Source organism: Dreissena polymorpha, chromosome 16 (assembly GCF_020536995.1).
Source record: "Dreissena polymorpha isolate Duluth1 chromosome 16, UMN_Dpol_1.0, whole genome shotgun sequence".
Classification (NCBI taxonomy): Eukaryota; Metazoa; Mollusca; class Bivalvia; order Myida; family Dreissenidae; genus Dreissena; species Dreissena polymorpha.
In genome coordinates this window covers 24,934,348-24,960,249 of record NC_068370.1, presented here as the reverse complement: position 1 = coordinate 24,960,249, position 25,902 = coordinate 24,934,348, and the positions used below count along the sequence as shown (strand labels likewise).

Sequence of the window (25,902 nt, the reverse complement as noted above, 5' to 3'; positions counted from 1 at the left end):
AAGCTTATACTTACATCCGAAAACGCCGATCTGAAAGTTAAAAACATGTTATAAAATAAGCAGGTGCAGGACAAATTGATATTCTTATTGTTTTATTAAAATGATTATTTTGATTGCGGTTTATGGACTTAAGTCATAATTGATTTAACAAAGAATTAACACGAACATTTTCAGCTATATTTTGTTTTATAAGTCCTACTAATACATTATTTTGCTTTTTTCTTAATAAGGTCTCACGACAGATTCATACTCACAGACAACAAACTTGCTATTCCAAGCATCATACATGATTGCCTCATATCTGCCATCATCTAAACAAACAAGTCATTTTGATGAATAGTATTCAAAACAATTATATGAATACTTGTATTCAATCTCAAACAGTTTTAGTTATTTATCATAAGATTCATTTAATTGTCAACAAAAGCCCTACGTTTAAAAAAAAAACAACACTACTACTGCTACAAAATAAAGTGTTTGTACAGATACCTTATTTGGATCTTAATACACTATCAACTGGAACTTTTACTGTTCGAACAAGTTGTCTACAAACCGTTTGAAAGACACTTTGGTAGCAAGTTTAATAAAGTTCATGTTTAAATCCAAAGCGTTTTGGTAGGCGTGAACCAAGTAACCAATCGTATCGGTAAATTTTGATCATCCAATACACAACACGGATATCATTTTTTCATACAGGATATTTCTATATTTTTCTGTTTAACAAGATCAGCACCCATTTTATCTGACTCATGTGCGATATGTCATGTGACAAAATTTAGCTGTTAACCAAAATCAAAGTGTTTTTGATAAGTCAATTATGAAGCTTATAATGTAATTGAAGTTTTCGAAATAATTTTACCTGGTTTATAATGAATCAATATTAATACGCTATAGCAAAGGCGTGGTAATTTATTTTTAATATGTTTATAATTTTTCTATCATGATTAAAATATTTATTTTGGTTTAACATCATGCTGTTATACCATTTCGTGAGCATTTGCCTATGTTAGTGTGTAATTGCTACTTAAACTCATTAAATATGATTCAAAACGATTTACCCGAAAGTCTATAGGTTTGTTTTTTTGCTTTTTGTTTATAAAGATTTGCAATCGTTTGCTTAAAACTAAAGCTTCATTACGTATACCAGAAATATAACTATTGATAATTCATTGTGTTAATACAATAATCTTTTACGAAATATTGGTTAACAGTCCGATTATTTAAAGCAATACAATCATTATTATTTGGTATGAGGATCTTTATGGGACTGAGTATTGTCAACTTCATCCAACCGAGCAATGTCTGCATCATGCAACTGACAAATGTTTGATTCATATAACCGAACAATTTTTGCTTCATGCAACTGCGCAAACGATCCTCACAAACACCAACATACATTCCCGAAGGCGTGGTAATTTTGTGCTATTTTAATATGTTTATAATTGTTCTTTCATGGTTAAAGTATATTTTTATGTGATACATTAATCGATTCATAGCTAACCGAAAAGCTAAGGTTGTGTAACACACCTTTCGTTGCTATTGAATGAGGATTGGTAAGGCGTCAGTAAAGTCAGCCTAGTTAACCCATTTAACCTAATTAGCAAGTTCATTACACAGGCTCAAACATACTTCCTATAGCCTGTACTATCATATACAAGACAAGACAAGACAAATATTTATTCATATATATACAGCAACCTATCAAGTCATTGTAAGCTATTTACCAACTTTAGTAGTTTTGAACAAAATTCATATCTAGCTTTATAAGCATATGTTGAAGTCCATTTTTCCTACTTAGCACGTTTATTTAATAAACTGAAACGTACAGCCTGTTTAGCATTTTTATTTTATAAAGCACAATGTTTTACCTTTTTTGCAAATTTATTAAATATGTTGAAACATTCGCATTATTTAGCCTTTTTCGCAAAATTAGCAGCATATTAAGTATGCCTATTAATCAAACGAAATAACGCTTTAAAGAATTCTGGTTTATAGGAAGTTGAAAAATTCAACATTTATTGATTAGAGAATCATTCGATTCGATGCGATATTCACTCGTATAGAAGCATATAGATCGAGGCGTATTTTCTAGATACAAGCGTGTTTTTTATAAATAAATACCTTCGTATTAATTTATCTTGATTAAAGTTATGTATATGTTTGCAAAATTCACAGCAAATGTTATTTTATTATGAATTACGTATTTAAACATGTGCCCTGTCGTTGGTATAACAAGAAATAACAGTCGTAAAATAGTTTCACATTAATTGCGATAAAATGCAAACCTGTTGTTACCATGTCGTTCATCAACCCATCGGCCGTTACGATGGAGTAAGATGTGATTTTTTTTCTACGATCAGACGGATGGTAACACATTTCTAATAAGGTAAACCATTTCAATTTAAACGACTTTAAAAAGTTGTTTGGGGGAAGATATTATGAATAAATTACGAATTCCATTACCATAAATTACACACCACAACTGCTCGTCTTCACAACGTTTTTCTCCCTTGAGAACACATTTATTAATCGCATCGACCGTCCGATCGTCAATTCGTCTGTTTGTCCCGTTACTTGTGCGGAGAATATCGCAGGGAGCTAAGAAGGGTTTAAAATAAAAATTCATATACCAGTAAAGGATTTCAAGGGGCCGTTTAAAGTACAAGGGCCATAACTCTCTATCCCAGATACGCATAATACGGTCGCAACAAAAAAGCAAAATGGTCATGAGATTATTACTTGAGCTTAATTGAGCAAACGTGCGACAGCAACAATTAATTATTACTTGTTTGCAGCGAGCTATACAATTTCAATCGAGCTTTACAAATTAAAAGTTATCAGTTTCAATAAACTAATCTTGTGCATTAATAATAACACCTGATTCATAACAAATTGCAATATTATTGTGAAACATGTACATGTAGCTACAAAGGTATTGGACCATCATCATAGTAAGCTTGTTTGTAAAGTTGTAAAGTTGTTAACCTGGTCAGTATTTGGCGAATGTTTATACGGTTTTTTAAGGAGTATCAAAAGCTTGTTTGCTTTCGTAATGCACACAAGTGTGACATATTAAACAAAAAATACATTATTGTACAGAAAATTATATCTGAACTAAAAATTAAAATATTTATTGTGTACAGCGTCATAAACTAGGTTAAAGTTATACAGAACATGAAATAAGACACGGATGCAAGTTGATAATATAACATTAATTACAATTTGGAGAACTGATTGTTTAAATTTGTTTTTAATGATTCATGTTTGTACCAAATAGAGCCTGTCATGCAATAAAGTGTTTCCTTCATGTCAGCTATATAAATCTATCAACTGTCATAACTATTTTTGTATAATACTGATACTAAAACAGCATTTACGATGATTTACCTAATTCAGTTAAATACACATTGTTGTAAATAAAGCTTACTTAACATTATAGAAAATGGAAATTGTAATATTAATATTGGTCATTAATTCAGACATAACTGGTTATCTGGCTATCTGCACTGTAAGTTTTGAATGAACACATGGCCAGTTAAACTGCACATATGGAGTTGTCTCTCTGTTGTACCGACTGTTAAGATGACTTTTATCTGCCTTTTTCTGCGTTGGCTTTTTTTCTATTAAGTAAATAAACAAATGTTCTCGATTATATAAAAGACACGAGGTAGCACACTCAAAATTTTCGGACATTTTTTAATGTCTAGGTAAGTGTGCCTTTAGTGTATGACTGGTTGATTCATTATTTATAAACATAGGCGTCGTCTCATTCATAGTGTTCAATCCGGGAACTAAGATTGGTGGTTTTCTTTCACGCCAAACGCATACATTGATTTCTAAAACAAGGCAAATTCACGAACATCATTGTTTGGCGCGCATTTAATTGTTATAACGGTGTATTCAAGGGTCATATTATCAAACAATAATTTACTTAAGAACCATCGAAGATTGCTGCGCCTAAATGAATGTTACTTTTCTATCAGTGAATCAGATCGTTTTTGTGTGCCTTCAATGCAATAATTGTATATTGTTTTGATAAAATGATAATTCATTCGTATGATAAAAGCAGTACATTAACCATTTACTCCTAATTAAGAACTTAATAACATTGTGGTCCCTTGTATAGTTTTGCGGTGGCCCCGATTGTGATAAAAACCTCGGAGGTGTCTTTTTTCTTTGCAATCGGAGACCACAAAGAAAATTTCTTAATTAGGATTCTCGAAAAAGCTCATTGCTGTTCATTTTTTGAGATTCTGTTTGGTAAATCTGATGATCGTGCTTTAATTTAGCGTGACTGGTGCCTTAGAGTAAATTCTTTGTTTTTCGTACAGTACATTCAATGTTATCAAAATGTGTACTCTGATAGAGGACATTTCGAGTAAATGCAGAACATAAGAACCGCAAATTAAATGTCATTGTATTTGAAGTCATTGTACTTTGCAAATATTGTTGTTATACCATTTTTGCTATGTTGAGCATGACTCAGCACCTTGTAAACATTCGCAAATGCATCGTCATTGAATCTTATACGTCGTTTGTGAACGTTCGCAAATGAATCTTCACATAACTTCTATGTCTTTCACACAAACTTTGCAAATCCAACGACCGAAACGATCTCAGTATTTCCCGACTTATTTGTTGCCCATGTGTGGATATTCATCATACGTATTTTATAGATTAAATAATTGCATTTTCTATTTGAGAATTACCCAAGCAGCATTGAAGGGAATCTTACACAAGTTCATTCAATGATAAGAAACACTGAAGGGCAGTGCTGAGTAAAAATATCATAACTTTTTATTTGGTACTTCGTAGTAAGAGTTGTTTTTTTCTGTTATTTAATACTTTTTTAATACAAATAATCTGTTTCACATGTTTTGAATAACAAGTAAAAATGTTTGGCACAAATCAATATCTCGCGGGCATTCGACACTAACAGTGACAGCTTTTGGTGTTAGTTTTTCTTCTGTTTGTGCACGCAATTCAGTGAAAAGCGACAAAAATGACATTATTTACTCAATTCTTTTGAGGACATGTATGTTCATTCATAAATCATAATAATCATGATAACGGTATTGGAATATACGTATGTCGGCTTAATGGCAGAGAGGAAAACAAGATATGTGCAAAAACAAGGTTGTTAAGTGTTGAACATTTATTTATTGAAAAAATCAAAATGTTTTATTACTGATACCATTTAGTATATCTCTATATAACTAAAAAAAAACAAAAAAATGTAATGTTTCATAATTCATACAGCAAAAACTAATGACAATGAAGAATATCGAGTACAGTGTTTGAATTGAGTCAGCAAACGAAAGTCTTCATAAAGGCATTTGATTGAAGGACACATTTAAAACAAAAAACATAATTATTCAATTTCTTGATTCGTTTGTTTTTTTTTTCGGCTGGATTTTAGTGTCCGGATTTCTCGTGGACCATGGACCGTTGTTGTTCAGCGCGCAGTCGACAGAAGGCGTAGATGGTTACCATGGTAACTACCAACAGAACGATACCAATCACGACAGCGAGGATCCAGTAGGTCTCGTAGGTCACACATTCTTGAGCTTTAAGGTTTTTGATCGAGCCAACATCTGGTAATATAACATCATAACATATTTCTCTTAACGGAAAATTTCAGGGTTTCTTTTTCAAACAATAAATAAACACACATAATATAAATATGAATAAACTTAATTATTTGCTGCATTTAATTTTAATAGTTTTGTCAACGCAATTTATTAATTTTTTTAGTAGACAGGTATGCAAGAACAGCTTACCTTGTTCCAGAGGCGCTTCGCCGGACATGGCTACCTGTATGTTCAAGGAGAGTGTTGTATTTCCTCCCTCGTTAGCTGCCCTCTTTTTTCTACGATCGCAGGTAGCCTACATCAAACACATGTTAATTGTTTATTGGTGAGACGAATATAAGTATATGTGTATCTTTCAATCAATGACAAATGCTAATGACAACTTTTGTTTATTATTTTTATAAGAAATATAATAGTGAAAATACAAAATAATTATTTTGTAATTCATGGATATTTTGAAATTAATTTAGTATTATAACATGCCTATAAAGCCGTTAAAGACACGACATCCTCTAAGTCCATTCGTGCAAATTGAGAACAAATAACTTGGTTATATTATTTTTAATTTGATACTACCTGCTGATCGAAACATTTTTCTTCCAAGTCGTCGTAGCATTCGGCACTGTAACGTAGCGTGAAGTGGAGTTGTTTAGATGTTGGCTTGGCAAACATTACGATTTTGAATGGTCCTGAAAATATAGGTGTATAAGGGGTTTAAATCATTTCCGGACTAAATGAATATTATGTCTTTAAAATTGTGTGTGTCCATCTGAAACCGCCATAAATTGCGTTTGAATAATTATACATGAACGGCACGTAGATGACCATGCAGTCGTTGATCTTAAACTAAGTCGCCAAGGGTCAATAATATATTACAAACGTTATTTAACTCGGTAAATTATCTAATGAGTTCCAAATTACTTTAAACATTTAACAACTATTTATTTAAATACGTTTTTGTTTAAATAGAAGTACACATATTTGTAGTCATTAGCATACACAGATTACTTTCGTTCAAGAAACATATCTTTTATGGTTGCTGTTTTTCTTAAAATTTACACTTTTAGCCGTAATAACCCCAGTAATTTTAAAAAGTCATCAATAACGATTTGCTTTAATGAATACTCAAACCAATAATATTGAATTCACAATAATATCCGGCTCAACGTGACCATGAACTATGTTAAAATGACTTAAGAGAACCAACCTCCGTAAACAAATCAGTGAAAACACCAGGATGCACTTTGATTTTTTTCCTAAGTTGAAGAAATGAGGTTTTGATGGTATAACGAAATGCATCTTTGATGATGCCATATAATTTTAATCTTCATGTTACCTGTCTCAAAAACATGTTGGTTTGGAACGCGTGGATAACTTAGTCTCCGGTTGTGATAAAACGTTCTTGTGAGGCCAAATGGACTTTGCGTGGTAGGAACACACCTAAAGAGCGATTAAACAGCATGACCACATCTGATATATATATATATATATATATATATATATATATATATATATATATATATATATATATATATATATATATATATATATATATATATATATTCATATTTTTTTAAATATATATTTATATTTATTTAATGACTGATGTATTTATTTATTCATATAAATAATAATAAGTATTATAATTCTGCTAGTAGAACAAATAATAATAATAATTATAATAATAATATTAATATTAATAATAATAATAAAAATAATAATAATAATTATTATTATTATTATTATTATTCTAATTATTATTATTATTATATTCATAATAATGTTATAATGATAAATATTATTATCTTGATTATCACAATACAAAAACTTACCCAGTGTCAGTTATAAGTTGAACCCGTCCGCTTGCTCCACTCCCTGGTCCTACAGTCAGATCATAGTTGTGGAGGCCGATCGGGTATTCCCCGGCTGTAGCGGCCGGATCGAGTGTGTAAGTCACCCGCACCCGTACCCTATCCCCCAGGAGAACCGGAATCTTTACTGGACTGCCGTTGATTGTGCCGTCCACTTTGATCAACTGCATGGTAACTCTGTCTTTTCGAGTGACCGCCTCATTAAAGGTTAGGACATTGGTTCTTAAATATAAAATAATATAAATCTTAAATGGATTTATTTATGCAGATTTTTGTTGCTGTTTTGTTGTCAAGAATTATCAGCTATCTTTTTATTTTTAAGTTTTGCGAAACTTATATCAAATATCACTGTTTGAAAAACTACGCCAACCATCGTTTTTAGTCCTTAGAGTTATACTTTTTATCAGAGTAACAATTTTGATTTTCATTAGTTCATACTTAAGCTTTCATTGAATTTTTTTTAATAAATACATAACGTTAAAATGTTTATACTCCAGATCACTTATTGAATGCGTAATTTGTAATGTTATATTTTAATATTGTGCTTATACAATAACTGAACATGTGTGATTATAATCGTTTAATTAATTGTCATTTCGTTTAATTTTGTTCGAAAACTGTCATAGCTTTCTTAATACATATTGCTATCTATGTTAACCCATTTATGCCTAACGTCTATTAAAAAAGGCCTTGGCACACAGCGTAGTTTGCGCTGTTTGTTTAAAGGAATTTCTGTAAAAAAATATTCTAAATATAGAAATAAATATGCTAGACATACCTAATTTTGGAAATAAATTGATCCAATTTAAAGGATGGGAGAGTCCACTAGGCATAAATGGGTTAAATGGTCTTTAATATCTTTTAAATTTATACATGTGTATATTTGATTTTGAGCATCTCTTTGTGAATACCTACATGTTCCCGCCTGCCAGATTTTGTAAGTTGTCGTCTACACTGGTTGTGTTACAATCTACGTCATAGAACCGGTCGGTTATTGTCACGAAACCCGGATTTCCTTGTACTGTTACCTTCACACTAAATATAGGGGCTGAATACTGAAAAAAGGTGTAAAAATCTGTAGTATTAACAGTACATCAACAACATTATTTAAAAGTAAAATAGTTTGGTTTATTTACTGAAATAATATTCCACTTGGAATTATTTGTATAAGCATTTAACCGGAACGAAACCACATCATTTCATATTGCAGATGTATGTGTGTTATTAGCCGAAATCTCGCGTATATGTTTGTATATCAGGCTAAATGCGTATTCCACGGTAAAATAAAATAACAAAATACAAAAGTAAACACGTAATAATGATTTAATGAAAACCAAACAGAAAATGCTACCCTTCAGACTTCTATTCGTCCTTTTCACGAACCTTATAAACCGAAATAAAGTAATTTTGCCTGCACCAATATCAAATGCGATACATAATTTGTGAACAATAACATTGTTGAAAGCAAAAAGGTGCTTCAGCAAAGAGGTCTTATGTATGTGTATAGCTTCAAATATAAAAATACCGTCACAAAGCAGTTGTTGGTCGACGGGTTCGGGGTTGTTTGAGAAGCAGACGATGTGTTGTATTTGATGACCAGTTGGTTAACTGATCCCAAGACAAGGCTGGTACAATTTGTCGGCGCCATCCCGCTTGCCCCATTCAACGCCATGATTTGCATGGCGACACCGGTAGAGACTTGTTCACGCATTTCCAACGTAAAGACGTCTGCATCGTCCGATTCGTTATGATAGCAGCGTTTTTCAACTGTAAGACAAAACCTACATGCATGCCTTCCACGGACGCTAACAATCACAAGTTTAATATGCATATGACCATTATTTTAAATAAATGCAAATATAAAAAAATAATATTTTGCTAGATACTGATATTTTGCTTTGAATAAGACGAATTCCTTTTTTATTCTTAATTCGTATAACCTCTGTTTTAAACACATATTGGATCATGTTAGCGAAAGGTTAAGCTGAATTTTACTCACATCCATAAGCGCCATTCTGAAATGTTAAATGTAAGACATATAACTTACAAATAGTGAAAAATTTAGTATGTAATATAACCTTATCATTAAAGCACATTCAGACATGGAATATAGTTTTTGTTGTTCGCTCACAAAAGTAACCACGTGTTAAATTTTGGTTTCAGTGAGAGAGTACTATGATTTACCAACTCACACACAAATCGAGGATTTAGTGTTAATTTTTTTCTGCTTCAGATTCCTTTTAATTCCACAACAGCTTCACACTTATTCCGGATTTGCAAAAAAAATCCGTTTGGAGCAAGCAGAGATTTCTTATGTCGACATTTTTAATAATATTTTAAGAACATTTTAAGAGTTTTGAGTATTATGTGATACGCTAACAAATAATTTAAGTTTAAGCTTAATCTATTTCCTTTAACATTATTTTTGTCAAACAAGCCTCTAAATTTTTTTGCGATTTATAAAATTAATGTTGCTTTTATTTAAAAATTCATTATACGTATGGTTCGCTCGAACGCAACATTATGTTTACAAATAGCAAACTCACGTTGGTCTTGAAAACCAAAGTTATGGCTACATCAGCATGCGATATTACATAACCATCAATTTACACAATAGCGAAACATTGGAATGCACTCAGCGCTTTGATTTTCATTAACGGTAGCTAACAAAACCATGTTTACGTTCTTTTTATTATAAAAATTAATAGGTGTATGACAACTCACGATAAACACGATGACAACTACAAGGAACACGTGTAGGATGTTGTTGTTGGTCATTATCTCAGTATTTATTCCGGTTTGTTCTTGCACCAATAAAGACTTCACGCACTGCTACTGAAGAAAACAAAGATAGCATGTAATAAAATAATCCTTAAATTTAAGGTAGTGATCAGTTGCACATATTTATGAAAATAATTTTTTTAATGAAAACATAAATAATTTAATTGTTTAGCCAGTTAAGTTAACACGTTCTAATTTTAACTAATATTTAACATCATTTTATGTACACTTCTTGAGATATATTTTTTAATAACTTTAAATAATAAAGTTTCTTTTTAAATAATTACCCTGCAAACATGTTTGTGTGCGTGGGTAAGTTCATGTCATATAGAAATAAAAATGGAACTATATCATGTTTGCCAATCATAATAATAATCGCTAAAATATTTTAAATGTAAACATATTAAGTTGTAAAATAAACATAAAACTAATACCTTCTATCCTAAAAGCAATATTTCCTTTGATAGAATCATTAAACGTAGTTGTGAACCGGATACGGTTAAATTCATTACTGAGGCGAGACTTGAATGCGTTTCGGCTAGATACCGAGGCACTGCGCATAAATGAGTTTGCTATTTTAAAAGAGGGTGTGACTTTATTAATGTTTCAACGAATTAATAGTGGCGCTAAATTGAATTGTCAAAATAGCAGGTGGATCGAATTTTAATAATATGTTATAGTTATGATAGTTACTGAGCATGAAAGAATTAAAATATTTGACTACGGACAGAAAAGTTCACAGAAAATAAAATACGAACACACACACACACCCACCCACACACAAATACAGACTGATATGTTTGATATGTTGATTGAAGTGTTGCTGCTACTAATGACGACGATAACAGATTTGTACAATATGACGACGAGAACAGCTTTGTACAAAATGACGACGAGAACAGCTTTGTACAATATGACGACGAGAACAGCTTTGTACAATATGACGACGAGAACAGCTTTGTACAATATGACGACGAGAACAGCTTTGTACAATATGACGACGAGAACAGCTTTGTACAATATGACGACGAGAACAGCTTTGTACAATATTAACGGTAATCAGCATCTTCTTTGAGACACCGAGTTTCATAGGATGAATAATTGCACATTGACGTGAACATCTAAGTAAAATAGTGTTTGTTTCTATTGATCAGGCTGATCCTAATTATGTGAACCGAACCTTAATTAATTTTTTTTTTGGTATGCTATGTTTAGTTTTCGATCAATTTTGCTTAATTTATTTTCACAACTATTACATTTGCACTGGCTATCTAAAACTGTTTGCATGTATCATCACTAGCATTCTGTAGAATAAATGTAAGACAAATGTAAAAAGGCAACGTGCTAGACGAAATGTAATATTTTGTTTAACCATCAGCACTCAAGGGCAGTGGTTATAAAAACAAGTTCCTTTTGCGAATACTGTCGAAAGATGATATAAATATTTACAAGATGTTTATATAACACGTATCTCCCAAACTGATATGACTTTTAATCATGTCGATTCCCCACAGCTTATCATTATTATTGCTAATTGAATTCGTAGGAAAATATAAAAGGATTGTCAAAGAATATAACATACTTGAACGCAATTACTAGTGGCAGCACCTTTATGTATCATCGACAAATGTTCAGGTAGTGAGTTATCGTACTTGAAGGCTTGTACAAGGATTGTTATTGTGGTTATAAAAGTTAATTGACTTGCTATTGCAAGTGTATAATTTCATGGTACATGCTCCTGTGACCTTGAACTTTGATGTGTTAAACTTAAAGTTCGATAGACGACTTCCTTAATCCTAAGTTGCATGGACATCCGTCAAAAGGTTCTATATATATCGTGCGGAAACCTAATGGTCTACGGCACACAATCTGACCAACCAGGGGACATGTGCAAAGGAATGTATTCCCGCTTCTTTGAAGGAGGCATAATACAAAATAGTTATAATATATTCAGTGAAATTAAACAGAAATATCTTAAAAGCCTTATATTCCATTTCAAACTTGATTAGGGAAAAATATTCAATACAAATATTTTTATATCGGAATGCATGCAACGTTATACATTGTTTTAACGGTTTTATTCTCGGATAATTCGTTTCTTGGTGTTGTTCAAAAACAAGAAACTTCGAGCATGTATGAAACACAATCGCATGAGAAATCGTTATCACACTGCAGTTGCAAAAAATCACCAATAAAATGTGATATTAATTTAGCTTAAGAGCTAACGCCCATAATTACACACGATCTTGTCAAATTATATCTTTACATTTTTGTTTTATATACACGACTATAACCTCCACATGTAGCTACATTTCAAAGTTTGCGTATTGAAAAATTGTTCCCCGTTTGAATAAAACGCACTCACATGTAAGGTGTGAGTAAAACGATGTGTACATAAGAGCATCCCTCTGTGAAATGGGGTTTAAATGCATGTGCGTAAAGCGTTGTCCCAGATTAGCCTTTGTCGTCCGCACAGGCTAATATTGGACGGCATTTTTCGCATAAACTGATTTTTTGCTAAAAAGAGACATTCTTCAAACGAAAAATAACATAAAAGCGGAAAGTGTCGTCCATGACAAGCCTCGACGGACGACACTTAGCACATGCATTAAACCCCTTTTCACAGAGCATTTTTTTGACAATTTTTCTTCAATTTCCCAAAATGTAATGATAGGAAAATCCTGAATCCTGTGATATGCACATAGTGCGAAAAATATACATGCACAATTTAAGTAGAAATAACTGTTTATCTACAAAATGTCAAATTCATTAAATGACTAATTAACTGTACCTCCGCCACTCCTTATGGTGCTAAAAATGTTTGACACCTGTACACACCGGTGATGCAAGTTTCAATTGAGATGTCGCCATTTTTTGTCAATCAAGATATGTTATAAATGGGAGTCTTTCATTAATACAGGATTTTCTTCATTAGTTACGTCTGGGCTATCTGTGGATTAAATATGTGTACATTATGTTGTTTACGTTGCAAAAATTTAATAACTTATTCGTTTGATATCATCAAAAGGGAGTTACCACGAGATGGTTTGTAAATTACTTGGTAAAAAGTTTAAGGCGTTATTGATTCGGAGTTATTTGATCTTTTTCTTTTAACAGCGTCATAACTTGTCATTACTTGATTTGCGTAGTTAATGAAATGAAACAACTTACAGTGTGCTTTGGCAAATACAAAATAATTAGATACATATTTTATCTTTCAAAATATTTCTAAGTAATCGATCTTCACATAATGTATAACAGTTCGGTTGGAGAGAAAATAGAATTTCGTTTACACAGCATAATTGAAAAAAGATAAAGAAAGTAATAAAACTTTTATTTAAAATGGAACGAGTATATGGGTAATTGGCAAAAATAAACATATCAATTTACAAAAGATATTGTTCCTCACATAGCTATACACGAAGTATGTGAGGAAATATTTAGAACGAAAAGGTTGTTACAGTTAAAAAGATAGATAATAAAATATGATAATTAAATATATATGTTACGCCGACAATATAACTTACGGTCATTTTATTCTTCCTGTTGAAATATAATAGCAATTTTAAGTAAAAATGCTAAATTTTGGCATTCGTGATTTTATCATCATATAGCAACTCTATATGAGACGCCTTCTGAGAAAACTGGGTTTAATGCATGTGCGTAAAGTGTCGTCCCAGATTAGCCTGTGCAGTCCGCACAGGCTATTGAGAGACGACACGTTCCGCTTTTATGATATTTAGCGTTTAAAGAAAAGGAACACACACGTTTGTATTGATGGCATACATTATTTGTTTAAATACAATATTTAATCAAACTTCTGTTACTTTAAAATTGTTTTAAATTGTCTTCTCCGTGCATACGCATTGCGTGACATCTTTGAGAAAAAAAACCCACATAATTCGTAATCAAAACTTAAACAAAAATATGTTATATTACATGTACCTCATTGACTGCTCTCTACTACTATTTTCTTCCTCTCCCTCTTACTTGTTGACAACTGGCAAAACTACATAAAGGACAAAATACATGCGAGGCACATGATTATATTTTATTCTGCTACGCGATAATTACAGTACAGATTCCAACAAATTGAGGGAAATAATCCATGTGAAGAATATGCTTTTAAAGTGTACCTTTTTGGTGGTTTCCCTTCCTTAACGTAATGAAACGCAATGCAAATAACAAAAAGTTATAGTTTCCGCATATTTAACTTTTACGCAAACACAACTGTCTTACTTTTAAACTAACAACTGTTGAAGGGAAGTAATCAATGCGAATGATTAACTGTTTTATATCCACGCCCCTGTTACTGACCTTAGTTATGCAACACAATTCAAATGAACATTGAAGTTTCAACTGTTTAAACTTTTACGCAATCATGACTATGTTACAGAACACAAAAACGTTTTGTCCGTCTGTGCGCGCAAAGTCAGTGAAATGAATTGTAGAATTTTGCTTCTTAAGGAAAAAAATATATTTGAACAATATGTTTTTTTTACATTCATGGTTTTGTTTGTCCCCAGCCCTTCATGCTTAACCTATATTTTGCAATCCAATGCAATCAAAATTGTATAGTCAACCGTTTACCTATACGCACTTATAAAAACGTGACCGAACAACGTCTCTCAGGAACTTCTTGTTCTTCTATGTCTGCAATATTAGAATAATGACAGACTCACATACGCTGGAATAGCGTGGTTAATAAATTATGGAAGGGAAATAATGAATGCGGATAATATCGTCTTATTTCATCAATGCAGTATTAAATATGCAACTGATCATTTAAGATGTTCCCTTTACAACTACGCTCCCGATAGGGAAAAACAACAAAATACAACATATTTTTTGGTAAGTCATTGGTATGACCGACTGACTGATACCGTGTATTACTATTTCATAGTCATCAAACACACATAAAAACATGAATACACACAAAAGCTTTGTAACAACATCATACAACGTAGTCTACAACAGCGCCAGGCATACTGTATGCCGGCACGAGTCCCTCCTCGTAGGCAACTTATCTTTTAAGTTGTTCCCTTTACAACTACGCTCCCGATAGAGAAAAACAACAAAATACAACATATTTTTTGGTAAGTCATTGGTATGACCGACTGACTGATACCGTGTATTACTATTTCATAGTCATCAAACATACATACAAACATGAATACACACACAAGCTTTGTAACAACATCATACAACGTAGTCTACAACAACGCCAGGCATACTGTATGCCGGCACGAGTCCCTCCTCGTAGACAACTTATAAGACAGCCACGCCTATCAACGTTGACTACTACAACGCCAGGCATACTGTATGCCGGCACGAGTCCCTCCTCGTAGGCAACTTATAAGGCAGCCACGCTTATCAACTTAGACTTCTTCGGCACCAGGCATACTGTATGCCTACACGAGACCCTCCTCGTAAGCAACTATAAAGGCAGCAACGCCTATCGTCTCTTCCGGAGACCGAATCCCACAGAGGGGTACATAATAATTATTATGATACTGGTAAACATGTATAAATTGAATACATTAAACGCATACTCAATGTGAATAAACGCATGACCTGTTGTAAAAAAAACAATCCTAAGTTTCAAATATCAGCTCGTACCAGGATAAAAAAATATGTAGATTACACAATCATTTAAACAACAACATTTGTAATGTTATTCTTACTGTTATTCAAAACAAGTTAAAAAATTTACACATGTATCGATCAGTCAATCCCAACGCTGAATGACTGAACAGAGTTACTCGGCCACGAGTAAAACGCTCTCTTACAGAGCCACCTATCGGAAACTACATTGACAAGGGAAAGTAGTTTTCGTCTAATTCGCACGTGCTCAAACGACGAAAAAAAAATTTCCCTTTACAACTACGCTCCCGATAGGGAAAAACAACAAAAATACAACATATTTTTTGTAAGTCATTGGTATGACCGACTGAATTAAAAGAACGGGCTTGAAAGTATAGTACCAATAAAAATTGGCTTATTATAGAATGCATTGATGGTTATAAATCCAAGTGACATTGAAACCCTTAACCTCTCATGAACAGAGCTTTTAACATAGCCGTCCTTAGCTGTTTCACTGAGCCATCTACCATGACGTTTAAATAACCTGTCAGGAATGCCATTATTAGCCGCAGCAGTTGCGCCACCAGCTCTCAAAGAATGAAGGCAATATTTGCTTATGTCTTGAACATGCGGTTTAAACGCAATCAAAAACAGTTAAATGTAATATATGACAAATACTTGTTTTCCTGTCTGAGCCTATGTCCACATTTCTTTGAACTTAATAATTAACCGACGAAACAAGTAACATTCAGATTCCGAAGAAAAATCTGTCCAAGTAAGGTATTTCTGTAATTTGACTATGGGACACAACTGTGTGCCTGTCTTAGCAATAAGCACCCATGCTCCTTCACGGAACTTATCTGTCTTGCTAGATTCAATAAATACACTTAAGTAACTACTGTTAATACAAACATCACTCCTTCTCAACTTAAGTACCTCTGCACTTCTTTAAAACCCAGCATATGATAAAAGGCATATTCAAATAAATCTTTGATTCATAACATCATTTTCAACATACATATGTGTTTACATTTGTTGCAGTAAATCAACAGTCATTGGTTCTTTATTATTCACAGGTTTCGCTAAACGCCGTTTTGCAGCTTCTAACATATTAATAACAAGTCTTGAATCAGTGGGTGATACATATTCGAATAAATCATGATAATATTTAATACTGTAAAACGTATTTATAATCGGACTTGCACTACTAGCTGTTTGTATAATTGACGCTAAATATAACGCAACTTGAAAAGCCTTGGCGGGCAGGGCATCCCCGCTTGAAAGCCCATCAGCATACCCCCAACGACGCCATCGATTGAAGCCCGTTTTGTAACTGAGGTACGTGTTTTCCGCTTTGATGACTTTAAGCAACTCGGGCAGCAAGGATACCTTCGCCGCCAAGACCTCTGGCAAGCCATCAACTTCACTTCCGTATCTCTGAAAAATAAATGTGTTACAGCACTAAAGTTGACACAGTTTGTTACTTTGCACATTACATTTACAAACATTAAGCAACGATATAAATGTCCATGATTCACAAATGATATCAAAAGTGCTAACATGCGAAATTTAAAATCTTCAACACCAAACAACCCAGAACCATTCTTACAAGGTATGTAATAACTTTTTCTCCGTAGGTAAAACCATACAGTCTATTACAAACGACTTAACATGTCCATAACTTGTCCAAATCATAGGCCAAAAATTAGCCCGACTTCCATTCTGGAACAATCAAAACACCTTTTGCCCCACAAGATTGCATTTTTAATAATACCCTTGGTATTAATATTATAGGTGGTACTAATAAGCCAAAACTATGTGCCCATGGGTAAGTAAAAGCATCAACTCCTTCAGACTCTTTACACCAAAATCTAGAATAAAAACGTTGTAATTTGGCGTTATGTGTTGAGGCAAAGAAATCGACCTCCAAATTTCCCCATGAAGACTGAATTATTGACAAAATATAAGGGTAAATACCCAAGTCGTCTTTTTCTACTATTTTGGACAAATAGTCTGCCACATAATTCTCTCCCATTGGTATCCATTCAACTTCAAAATGAATGGAATGAACTAAAGAATACCCGAATATTTTAATCGCTATATCTTGTAATTCAGGCTTCATTGAGCCCTTAGCAAAAATGCTACATACACCTGCGTTATCAGTAAACCACTTAACTCTTTGATTTACCAATACACGCTAATTAAGCGACAACAGTACTCTATAAACAGCACACAATTCTCTCCACGTGGAGGATTTTGCCGCTTCCGACGGCGACCACGTGTCGTGCATTACACCGCTTTGTATTTCGACCTCATACCCTGCTAAACCAGTGCTGCTAGCATCACTATCAACAATTGACCAGTCGCCAAATACGAGATCGCTCCGACCACTAAGTTGTGTTTTCATAAAACGCTTTATCCATTACTCCGACAGTCTTTGCTTGTCGGACCATGTGGCCGCAATAAACGAAATCTGATTGATTATTTCGTGAGTTTGATTGACAGCTGGCGACTGGTCAATTCTAGTACATCCATGACTGATTGCCAATGCTCTAACATTTATAATTTGTAAATAGGCAGTGGACGGCTGGTCAGCGTGCACAAGGTCTCTTCCGGGGGATAACTCTTGTTCGTCCGAAAGGGGCCCTTAAAAGGGCATACCCGCTAAATAGGTTGCACCTGGCTCCGACCGTAATTAAAAGTCCCGGCCGAAACTATGTCAGCCCGAATGGAAGTCGACGGCTGGTCAGCGTGCACTAGGTCTCTTCCGGGGGATAACTCTTGTTCGTCCGAACGGGGCCCTTAAAGGGGCATACCCGCTCACTGGGAAATGACGCATACGAGAAATAGGCTAAATAGGCTGCATGCACGGGGCCGACCGTAATTAAAAGTCCCGGCCGAAACTAGTTCAGCCCGATAGGCAGTCGCCGACTGGTCAGCGTGCACTAGGTCTCTTCTGGCGGATATCTCTTGTTCGTCCGAAAGGGGCCCTTAAAGGGGCATACCCACTCACAGGCAAAAATTTCGCGTAATACGCTAAAAAGGTTGCACCTGGCTCCGACCGTTATTAAAAGTCCCGGCCGAAACTAAGTCAGCCCGACAGGCAGTCGACGGCTGGTCAGCGTACACTAGGTCTCTTCCGGGGGATAACTCTTGTTCGTCCGAAAGGGGCCCTTAAAGGGGCATACCCGCTAACTGGGAAATTACGCATACGAGAAATAGGCTTAATAGGCTGCATGCACGGGGCCGACCGTAATTAAAAGTCCCGGCCGATACTAGTTCAGCCCGATAGGCAGTTGCCGGCTGGTCAGCGTGTACTAGGTCTCTTCCGGGGGATAACTCTTGTTCTTTCGAACGGGGCCCTTAAAGGGGCATACCCACTCACAGGCAAAAATGTCGCGTAATACGCTAAATAGGTTGCACCTGGCTCCGACCGTATTAAAATTCCCGGCCGAAACTAGGTCAGCCCGACAGGAAGTCGACGGATGGTCAGCGTGCACTAGGTCTCTTCCGGGGGATAACTCTTGTTCGTCCGAAAGGGGCCCTTAAAGGGGCATACCCGCTCACAGGGAAATGACGCATACGAGAAATAGGCTAAATAGGCTGCATGCACGGGGCCGACCGTAATTAAAAGTCCCGGCCGAAACTAGTTCAGCCCGATAGGCAGTCGCCGACTGGTCAGAGTGCACTAGGTCTCTTCCGGGGGATAACTCTTGTTCGTCCGAAAGGGGCCCTTAAAGGGGCATACCCACTCATAGGCAAAAATGTCGCGTAATACGCTAAATAGGTTGCACCTGGCTCCGACCGTAATTTAAAGTCCCGGCCGAAACTAGGTCAGCCCGACAGGCAGTCGACGGCTGGTCAGCGTGCACTAGGTCTCTTCCGGGGGATAACTCTTGTTCGACCGAAAGGGGCCCTTAAATGGGCATACCCGCTCACTGGGAAATGACGCGTACCAGAAATATGCTAAATAGGCTGCATGCACGGGGCCGACCGTAATTAAAAGTCCCGGCCAAAACTAATTCAGCCCGATAGGCAGTCGCCGGCTGGTCAGCGTGCACTAGGTCTCTTCCGGGGGATAACTCTTGTTCGTCCGAAAGGGGTCCTAAAAAGGGCATACCCACTCACAGGCAAAAATGTCGCGTAATACGCTAAATAGGTTGCACCTGGCTCCGACCGTAATTAAAAGTCCCGGCCGAAACTAGGTCAGCCCGACAGGCAGTCGACGGCTCGTTAGCGTGCACTAGATCTCTTCCGGGGGATAAATCTTGTTCGTCCGAAAGGGGCCCTTAAAGGGGCATATCCGCTCACTGGGAAATGACGCATACGAGAAATAGGCTAAATAGGCTGCATGCACGGGGCCGACCGTAATTAAAAGTCCCGGCCGAAACAAGTTCAGCCCGATAGGTAGTCGCCGGCTGGTCAGCGTGCACTAGGTCTCTTCCGGGGGATAACTCTTGTTCGTCCGAAAGGGGCCCTTTAAGGGGAATACCCACTCATAGACAAAAATGTCGCCTAATACGCTTAATAGGTTGCACCTGGCTCCGACTGTAACTGAAAGTCCCGGCCGAAACTAGGCCAGCCCGACCGGCAGTCGACGGCTGGTCAGCGTGCACTAGGTCTCATCCGGGGGATAACTCTTGTTCGTCCGAAAGGGACCCTTAAAGGGGCATACCCGCTCACTGGGAAATGACGCATACGAGAAATAGGCTAAATAGGCTGCATGCACGGGGCCGACGGTAATTAAAAGTCCCGACCGAAACTAGTTTAGCCCGATAGGCAGTCACCGGCTGGTCAGCGTGCACTAGGTCTCTTCCGGGGGATAACTCTTGTTCGTCCGAAAGGGGCCCTTAAAGGGGCATACCCACTCACAGGCAAAAATGTCGCGTAATTCGCACAATAGGTTGCACCTGGCTCCGACCGTAATTAAAAGACCCGGCCGAAACTAGGTTAGCCCGACAGGCAGTCACCGGCTAGTCAGCGTGCACTAGGTCTCTTCCGGGGGATAGCTCTTGTTCGTCCGAAAGGGGCCCTTAAAGGGGCATACCCACTCATAGGCAAAAATGTCGCGTAATACGCTAAATAGGTTGCACCTGGCTCCGACCGTAATTAAAAGTCCCGGCCGAAACTAGGTCAGCCCGACCGGCAGTCGACGGCTGGTCAGCGTTCACTAGGTCTCTTCCGGGGGATAACTCTTGTTCGTCCGAAAGGGGCCCTGAAAGGGGCAAACCAGCTCACTGGGAAATGACGCATGCCAGAAATAGGCTAAATAGGCTGCATGCACGGGGCCGACCGTAATTAAAAGTCCCGGCCAAAACTAGTTCAGCCCGATAGGCAGTCGCCGGCTGGTCAGCGTGCACAAGGTCTCTTCCGGGGGATAACTCTTGTTCGTCCGAAAGGGGTCCTAAAAGGGGCATACCCACTCACAGGCAAAAATGTCGCGTAATACGCTAAATAGGTTGCACCTGGCTCCGACCGTAATTAAAAGTCCCGGCCGAAACTAGGTCAGCCCGACAGGCAGTCGACGGCTGGTTAGCGTGCACTAGGTCTCTTCCGGGGGATAAATCTTGTTCGTCCGAAAGGGGCCCTTAAAGGGTAATATCCGCTCACTGGAAAATGACGCATACGAGAAATAGGCTAAATAGGCTGCATGCACGGGGCCGACCGTAATTAAAAGTCCCGGCCGAAACTAGTTCAGCCCGATAGGCAGTCGCCGGCTGGTCAGCGTGCACTAGGTCTCTTCCGGAAGATAACTTTTGTTCGTCCGAGAGGGGCCCTTAAAGGGGAATACTCTCTCATAGGCAAAAATGTCGCGTAATACGCTTAATAGGTTGCACCTGGCTCCGACCGTAATTAAAAGTCCCGGCCGAAACTAGGTCAGCCCGACAGGCAGTCGACGGCTGGTCAGCGTGCACTAGGTCTCTTCCGGGGGATAACTCGTGTTCGTCCGAAAGGGGCCCTTAAATGGGCATACCCGCTCACTGGGAAATGACGCATACGAGAAATAGGCTAAATAGGCTGCATGCACGGGGCCGACCGTAATTAAAAGTCCCGGCCGAAACTAGTTCAACCCGATAGGCAGTTGCCGGCTAGTCAGCGTGCACTAGGTCTCTTCCGGGGGATAACTCTTGTTCGTCCGAAATGGGCCCTTAAAAGGGCATACCCACTCACAGGCAAAAATGTTGCGTAATACGCTAAATAGGTTGCACCTGGCTCCGACCATAATTAAAAGTCCCGGCCGAAACTAAGTCAGCCCGACAGGCAGTCGACGGCTGGTCAACGTGCACTTGGTCTCTTCCGGGGATATCTCTTGTTCGTCCGAAAGGGGCCCTTAAAGGGGCATACCCGCTTACTGGGAAATGACGCATACGAGAAATAGGCTAAATAGGCTGCATGCACGGGGCCGACCGTAATTAAAAGTCCCGGCCGAAACTAGTTCAGCCCAATAGGCAGTCGCCGGCTGGTCAGCGTGCACTAAGTCTCTTCCGGGGGATAAATCTTGTTTGTCCGAAAGGGGCCCATAAAGGGGCATACCCACTCACAGGCAAAAATGTCGCCTAATACGCTTAATAGGTTGCACCTGGCTCCGACTGTAACTAAAAGTCCCGGCCGAAACTAGGTCAGCCCGACCGGCAGTCGACGGCTGGTCAGCGTGCACTAGGTCTTATCCGGGGGATAACTCTTGTTCGTCCGAAAGGGGCCCTTAAAGGGGCATACCCGCTCACTGGGAAATGACGCATACGAGAAATAGGCTAAATAGGCTGCATGCACGGGGCCGACCGTAATTAAAAGTCCCGGTCGAAACTAGTTTAGCCCGATAGGCAGTCACCGGCTGGTCAGAGTGCACTAGGTCTCTTCCGGGGGATAACTCTTGTTCGTCCGAAAGGGGCCCTTAAAGGGGCATACCCACTCACAGGCAAAAATGTCGCGTAATACGCTAAATAGGTTGCACCTGGCTCCGACCGTAATCAAAAGTCCCGGCCGACACTAGGTCAGCCAGACAGGAAGTCGACGGCTGGTCAGCGTGCACTAGGTCTCTTCCGGGGGATAACTCTTGTTAGTCCGAAAGGGGCCCTTAAAGGGGCATACCCGCTCACTGGGAAATGACGCTTACGAGAATTAGGCTAAATAGGCTGCATGCACGGGCCGACCGTAATTAAAAGTCCCGGCAAAAACTAGTTCAGCCCGATAGGCAGTCGCTGGCTGGTCAGCGTGCACAAGATCTCTTCCGGGGGATAACTCTTGTTCTTTCGAAAGGGGCCCTTAAATGGGCATACCCACTCACAGACAAAAATGTCGCGTAATACGCTAAATAGGTTGCACCTCGCTCCGACCGTAATTAAAAGTCCCGGCCGAAACTAGGTCAGCCCGACAGGCAGTCGACGGCTGGTCAGCGTGCACTAGGTCTCTTCCGGGAGATAACTCTTGTTCGTCCGAAAGGGGCCCTTAAAAGGGCATACCCGCTCACTGGGAAATGACGTATACGAGAAATAGGCTAAATAGGCTGCATGCACGGGGCCGACCGTAATTAAAAGTCCCGGCCGAAACTAGGTCAGCCCGACAGGCAGTCGACGGCTGGTCAGCGTGCACTAGGTCTTTTCCGGGGGATAACTCTTGTTCGTCCGAAAGGGGCCCTAAAAGGGGCATACCCGCTCACTGGGAAATGACGCAAACGAGAAATAGGCTAAATAGGCTGCATGCACGGGGCCGACCGTAATTAAAAGTCCCGGCCGAAACTAGTTCAAACCGATAGGCAGTCTCCGGCTGGTCAGCGTGCACTAGGTCTCTTCCGGGGGATAACTCTTTTTCGTCCGAAAGGGGCCCTTAAAGGGGCATACCCACTCCCAGACAAAAATGTAGCGTTATACGCTAAATAGGTTGCACCTGGCTCCGACCGTAATTAAAAGTCCCGGCCGAAACTACGTCAGCCCGACAGGCAGTCGACGGCTGGTCAGCGTGCACTAGGTCTTTTCCGGGGGCTAACTCTTGTTCGTCCGAAAGGGGCCCTTAAAGGGGCATACCCGCTCACTGGGAAATGACGCATACGAGAAATAGGCTAAATAGGCTGCATGCACGGGGCCGACCGTAATTAAAAGTCCCGGCCGAAACTAGTTCAAACCGATAGGCAGTCGCCGGCTGGTCAGCGTGCACTAGGTCTCTTCCGGGGGATAACTCTTGTTCGTCCGAAAGGGGCCCTTGAAGGGGCATACCCACTCACAGGCAAAAATGTCGCGTAATATGCTAAATAGGTTGCACATGGCTCCGACCGTAATTAAAAGTCCCGGCCGAAACTAGTTCAGCCCGACAGGCAGTCGACGGCTGGTCAGCGTGCACTAGGTCTCTTCCGGGGGATAACTCTTGTTCGTCCGAAATGGGCCCTTAAAAGGGCATACCCGCTCACTAGGAAATGACGCATACGAGAAATAGGCTAAATAGGCTGCATGCACGGGGCCGACCGTAATTAAAAGTCCCGGCCGAAACTAGTTCAGCCCGATAGGCAGTCGCCGGCTGGTCAGCGTGCACTAGGTCTCTTCCGGGGGATAACTCTTGTTCTTCCGAAAGGGGCCCTTAAAGGGGCATACCCACTCGCAGGCAAAAATGTCGCGTAATACGCTAAATAAGTTGCACCTGGCTCCGACCGTAATTAAAAGTCCCGGCCGAAACTAGGTCAGCCCGACAGGCAGTCGACGGCTGGTCAGCGTGCACTAGGTCTCTTCCGGGGGATAACTCTTGTTCGTCCGAACGGGGCCTTTAATGGGCATACCCGCTCACTGGGAAATGACGCATACGAGAAATAGGCTAAATAGGCTGCATGCACGGGTCGACCGTAATTAAAAGTCCCGGCCGAAACTAGTTCAGCCCGATAGGCAGTCGCCGGCTGGTCAGCGTGCACTATGTCTCTTCTGGGGGATAAATCTTGTTTGTCCGAAAGGGGCCCTTAAAGGGGCATACCTACTCACAGGCAAAATAAACCAGGTTTTTCATGAATACCTAGGTTCTCATAAGAAACTAGGTTTTTCAAGAGAACCTAGGTTTTCATGAGAACCTAGGTTCTCATTTGAAAACCTTGGTTTACGCTAGAGAACCTAGGTTCTCATGAGAAACCAGGGTTTTCATGAGAACCCAGGTTCTCATAGACACATATAACTTAGGTTCTCATGAGAAACTAGGTTTTCATGAGAACCTATGTTTTCATTCTGATATTTTCAGTTCTCGTTTGATATCCAAGGTTTTCACAAGAACCTAGGTTCTTAACAGCTTTTCGCGTCGTTCTCTCTGATAACCTAGGTTTTCATGAGAACCCTTAATTTCATTTGGGAGCCATATTTCTCATGAGAAACCTAGTTTCTTGGGATTATGCGTCGAACCGCTTGCCATAAAACCGCTTGCCATAACGTTGTTTACCTACCTTGTTTGGTTGCATCAGTGTAATATCCATATGGAAAAGATTGTTCAAATACTATATTATTTCTTGTAGGTATTGTCAAAGGCATGTAATAAGGTTTTTGAAATTCGAAACGAAGTGCCGAATTTTACTGTTCATACATATTCTATCTACATATACACGGATCCGTGTATTTCATGGAAATCCTTTGTCCTGATTAAAGCGTGCGAATCTTTTACTTATTGTACCTCCTCGCCTCGTTCTCGTAAAAGCGTTTATACAGAATAAAAACGTCGCAGTGCAGAGAAAGTCGAGATCTTAACTTTAATTTTCAGGTAGGGTATTGATTAAAGCGTATTTTTCTAGTGATTTACATAATTGAAACGGTAGAAGCATCGGTACTTTAATATTTAATGAACATCATCTTGTAGTGAATCTTTGTTTGTTGTGGGTGTGGAGTGGAGGAACATTGCATACAAAGTCCATACCATTTTATTGACGTTGATAAATATGGTCATAGCTGAAAAGTCCTAATTAAGAGAATGAAACTATCTTAACAAACAGAACAAAACATGCCATGCTATAAACTATTAATGAAATAAATAGTCCTATAGTTACGCTTATACCCACACGTTTCATAATACAATAATGCAAAATATTTAATAAACAAAGCCAGTGTAAATCACTGTGT

General features: G+C 38.3%; 2 protein-coding genes across 7 annotated transcripts in view; both read right to left on the bottom strand.

The window, feature by feature from the left end:
• Positions 1 to 307, bottom strand: part of LOC127862259 (uncharacterized) — a 29,471-nt gene extending 29,164 nt beyond the window's left edge. For all 3 annotated transcript variants that reach the window (XR_008040520.1, XM_052401326.1, XM_052401325.1), the window contains exons 1-2: positions 255 to 307; positions 15 to 30 (exon numbers count right to left, since the gene is read on the bottom strand). Coding sequence is in view for 2 of the 3 variants with exons in the window: in XM_052401326.1 (XP_052257286.1) it covers positions 15 to 30; positions 255 to 299 (61 nt within the window). In the remaining variant the exon portion in view is untranslated. The remainder of the gene's footprint in view (positions 1 to 14; positions 31 to 254) is intronic.
• Positions 308 to 5,145: 4,838 nt separating this feature from the next.
• On the bottom strand, positions 5,146 to 25,384 carry LOC127862258 (uncharacterized). Of its 4 annotated transcripts, none has more exons than XM_052401322.1 (10): positions 25,236 to 25,384; positions 10,187 to 10,297; positions 9,462 to 9,477; positions 8,988 to 9,229; positions 8,378 to 8,517; positions 7,424 to 7,684; positions 6,928 to 7,031; positions 6,168 to 6,280; positions 5,781 to 5,886; positions 5,146 to 5,594 (listed from the first exon to the last, which is right to left on the bottom strand). In XM_052401322.1, the coding sequence occupies exons 2-10, from the start codon at positions 10,238 to 10,240 to the stop codon at positions 5,416 to 5,418; spliced, it is 1,215 nt and encodes a 404-aa protein (XP_052257282.1). In that variant the 5' UTR covers positions 10,241 to 10,297; positions 25,236 to 25,384; the 3' UTR covers positions 5,146 to 5,415. The 4 variants fall into 4 exon arrangements, with proteins under 4 accessions (XP_052257282.1, XP_052257280.1, XP_052257281.1 ...); XM_052401320.1 differs by having other exon boundaries at positions 10,187 to 10,294; positions 25,236 to 25,380; XM_052401321.1 differs by lacking the exon at positions 25,236 to 25,384 and adding an exon at positions 10,678 to 10,816.
• Positions 25,385 to 25,902: the final 518 nt, after the last annotated feature.

Bases quoted from the DNA above. Each gene is read 5' to 3' on its own strand.
- LOC127862258 (XM_052401320.1), bottom strand. From the start codon at position 25,265: ATGGATATTACACTGATGCAACCAAACAAG. The intron at 8,518-8,987 runs GTATTTTTATAT...ACCTTTTTTCAG, and splicing joins CCAACAACTGCTTTGTGACG to TATTCAGCCCCTATATTTAG. The intron at 5,595-5,780 runs GTAAGCTGTTCT...TTATATTACCAG, and splicing joins CGAAGCGCCTCTGGAACAAG to ATGTTGGCTCGATCAAAAAC.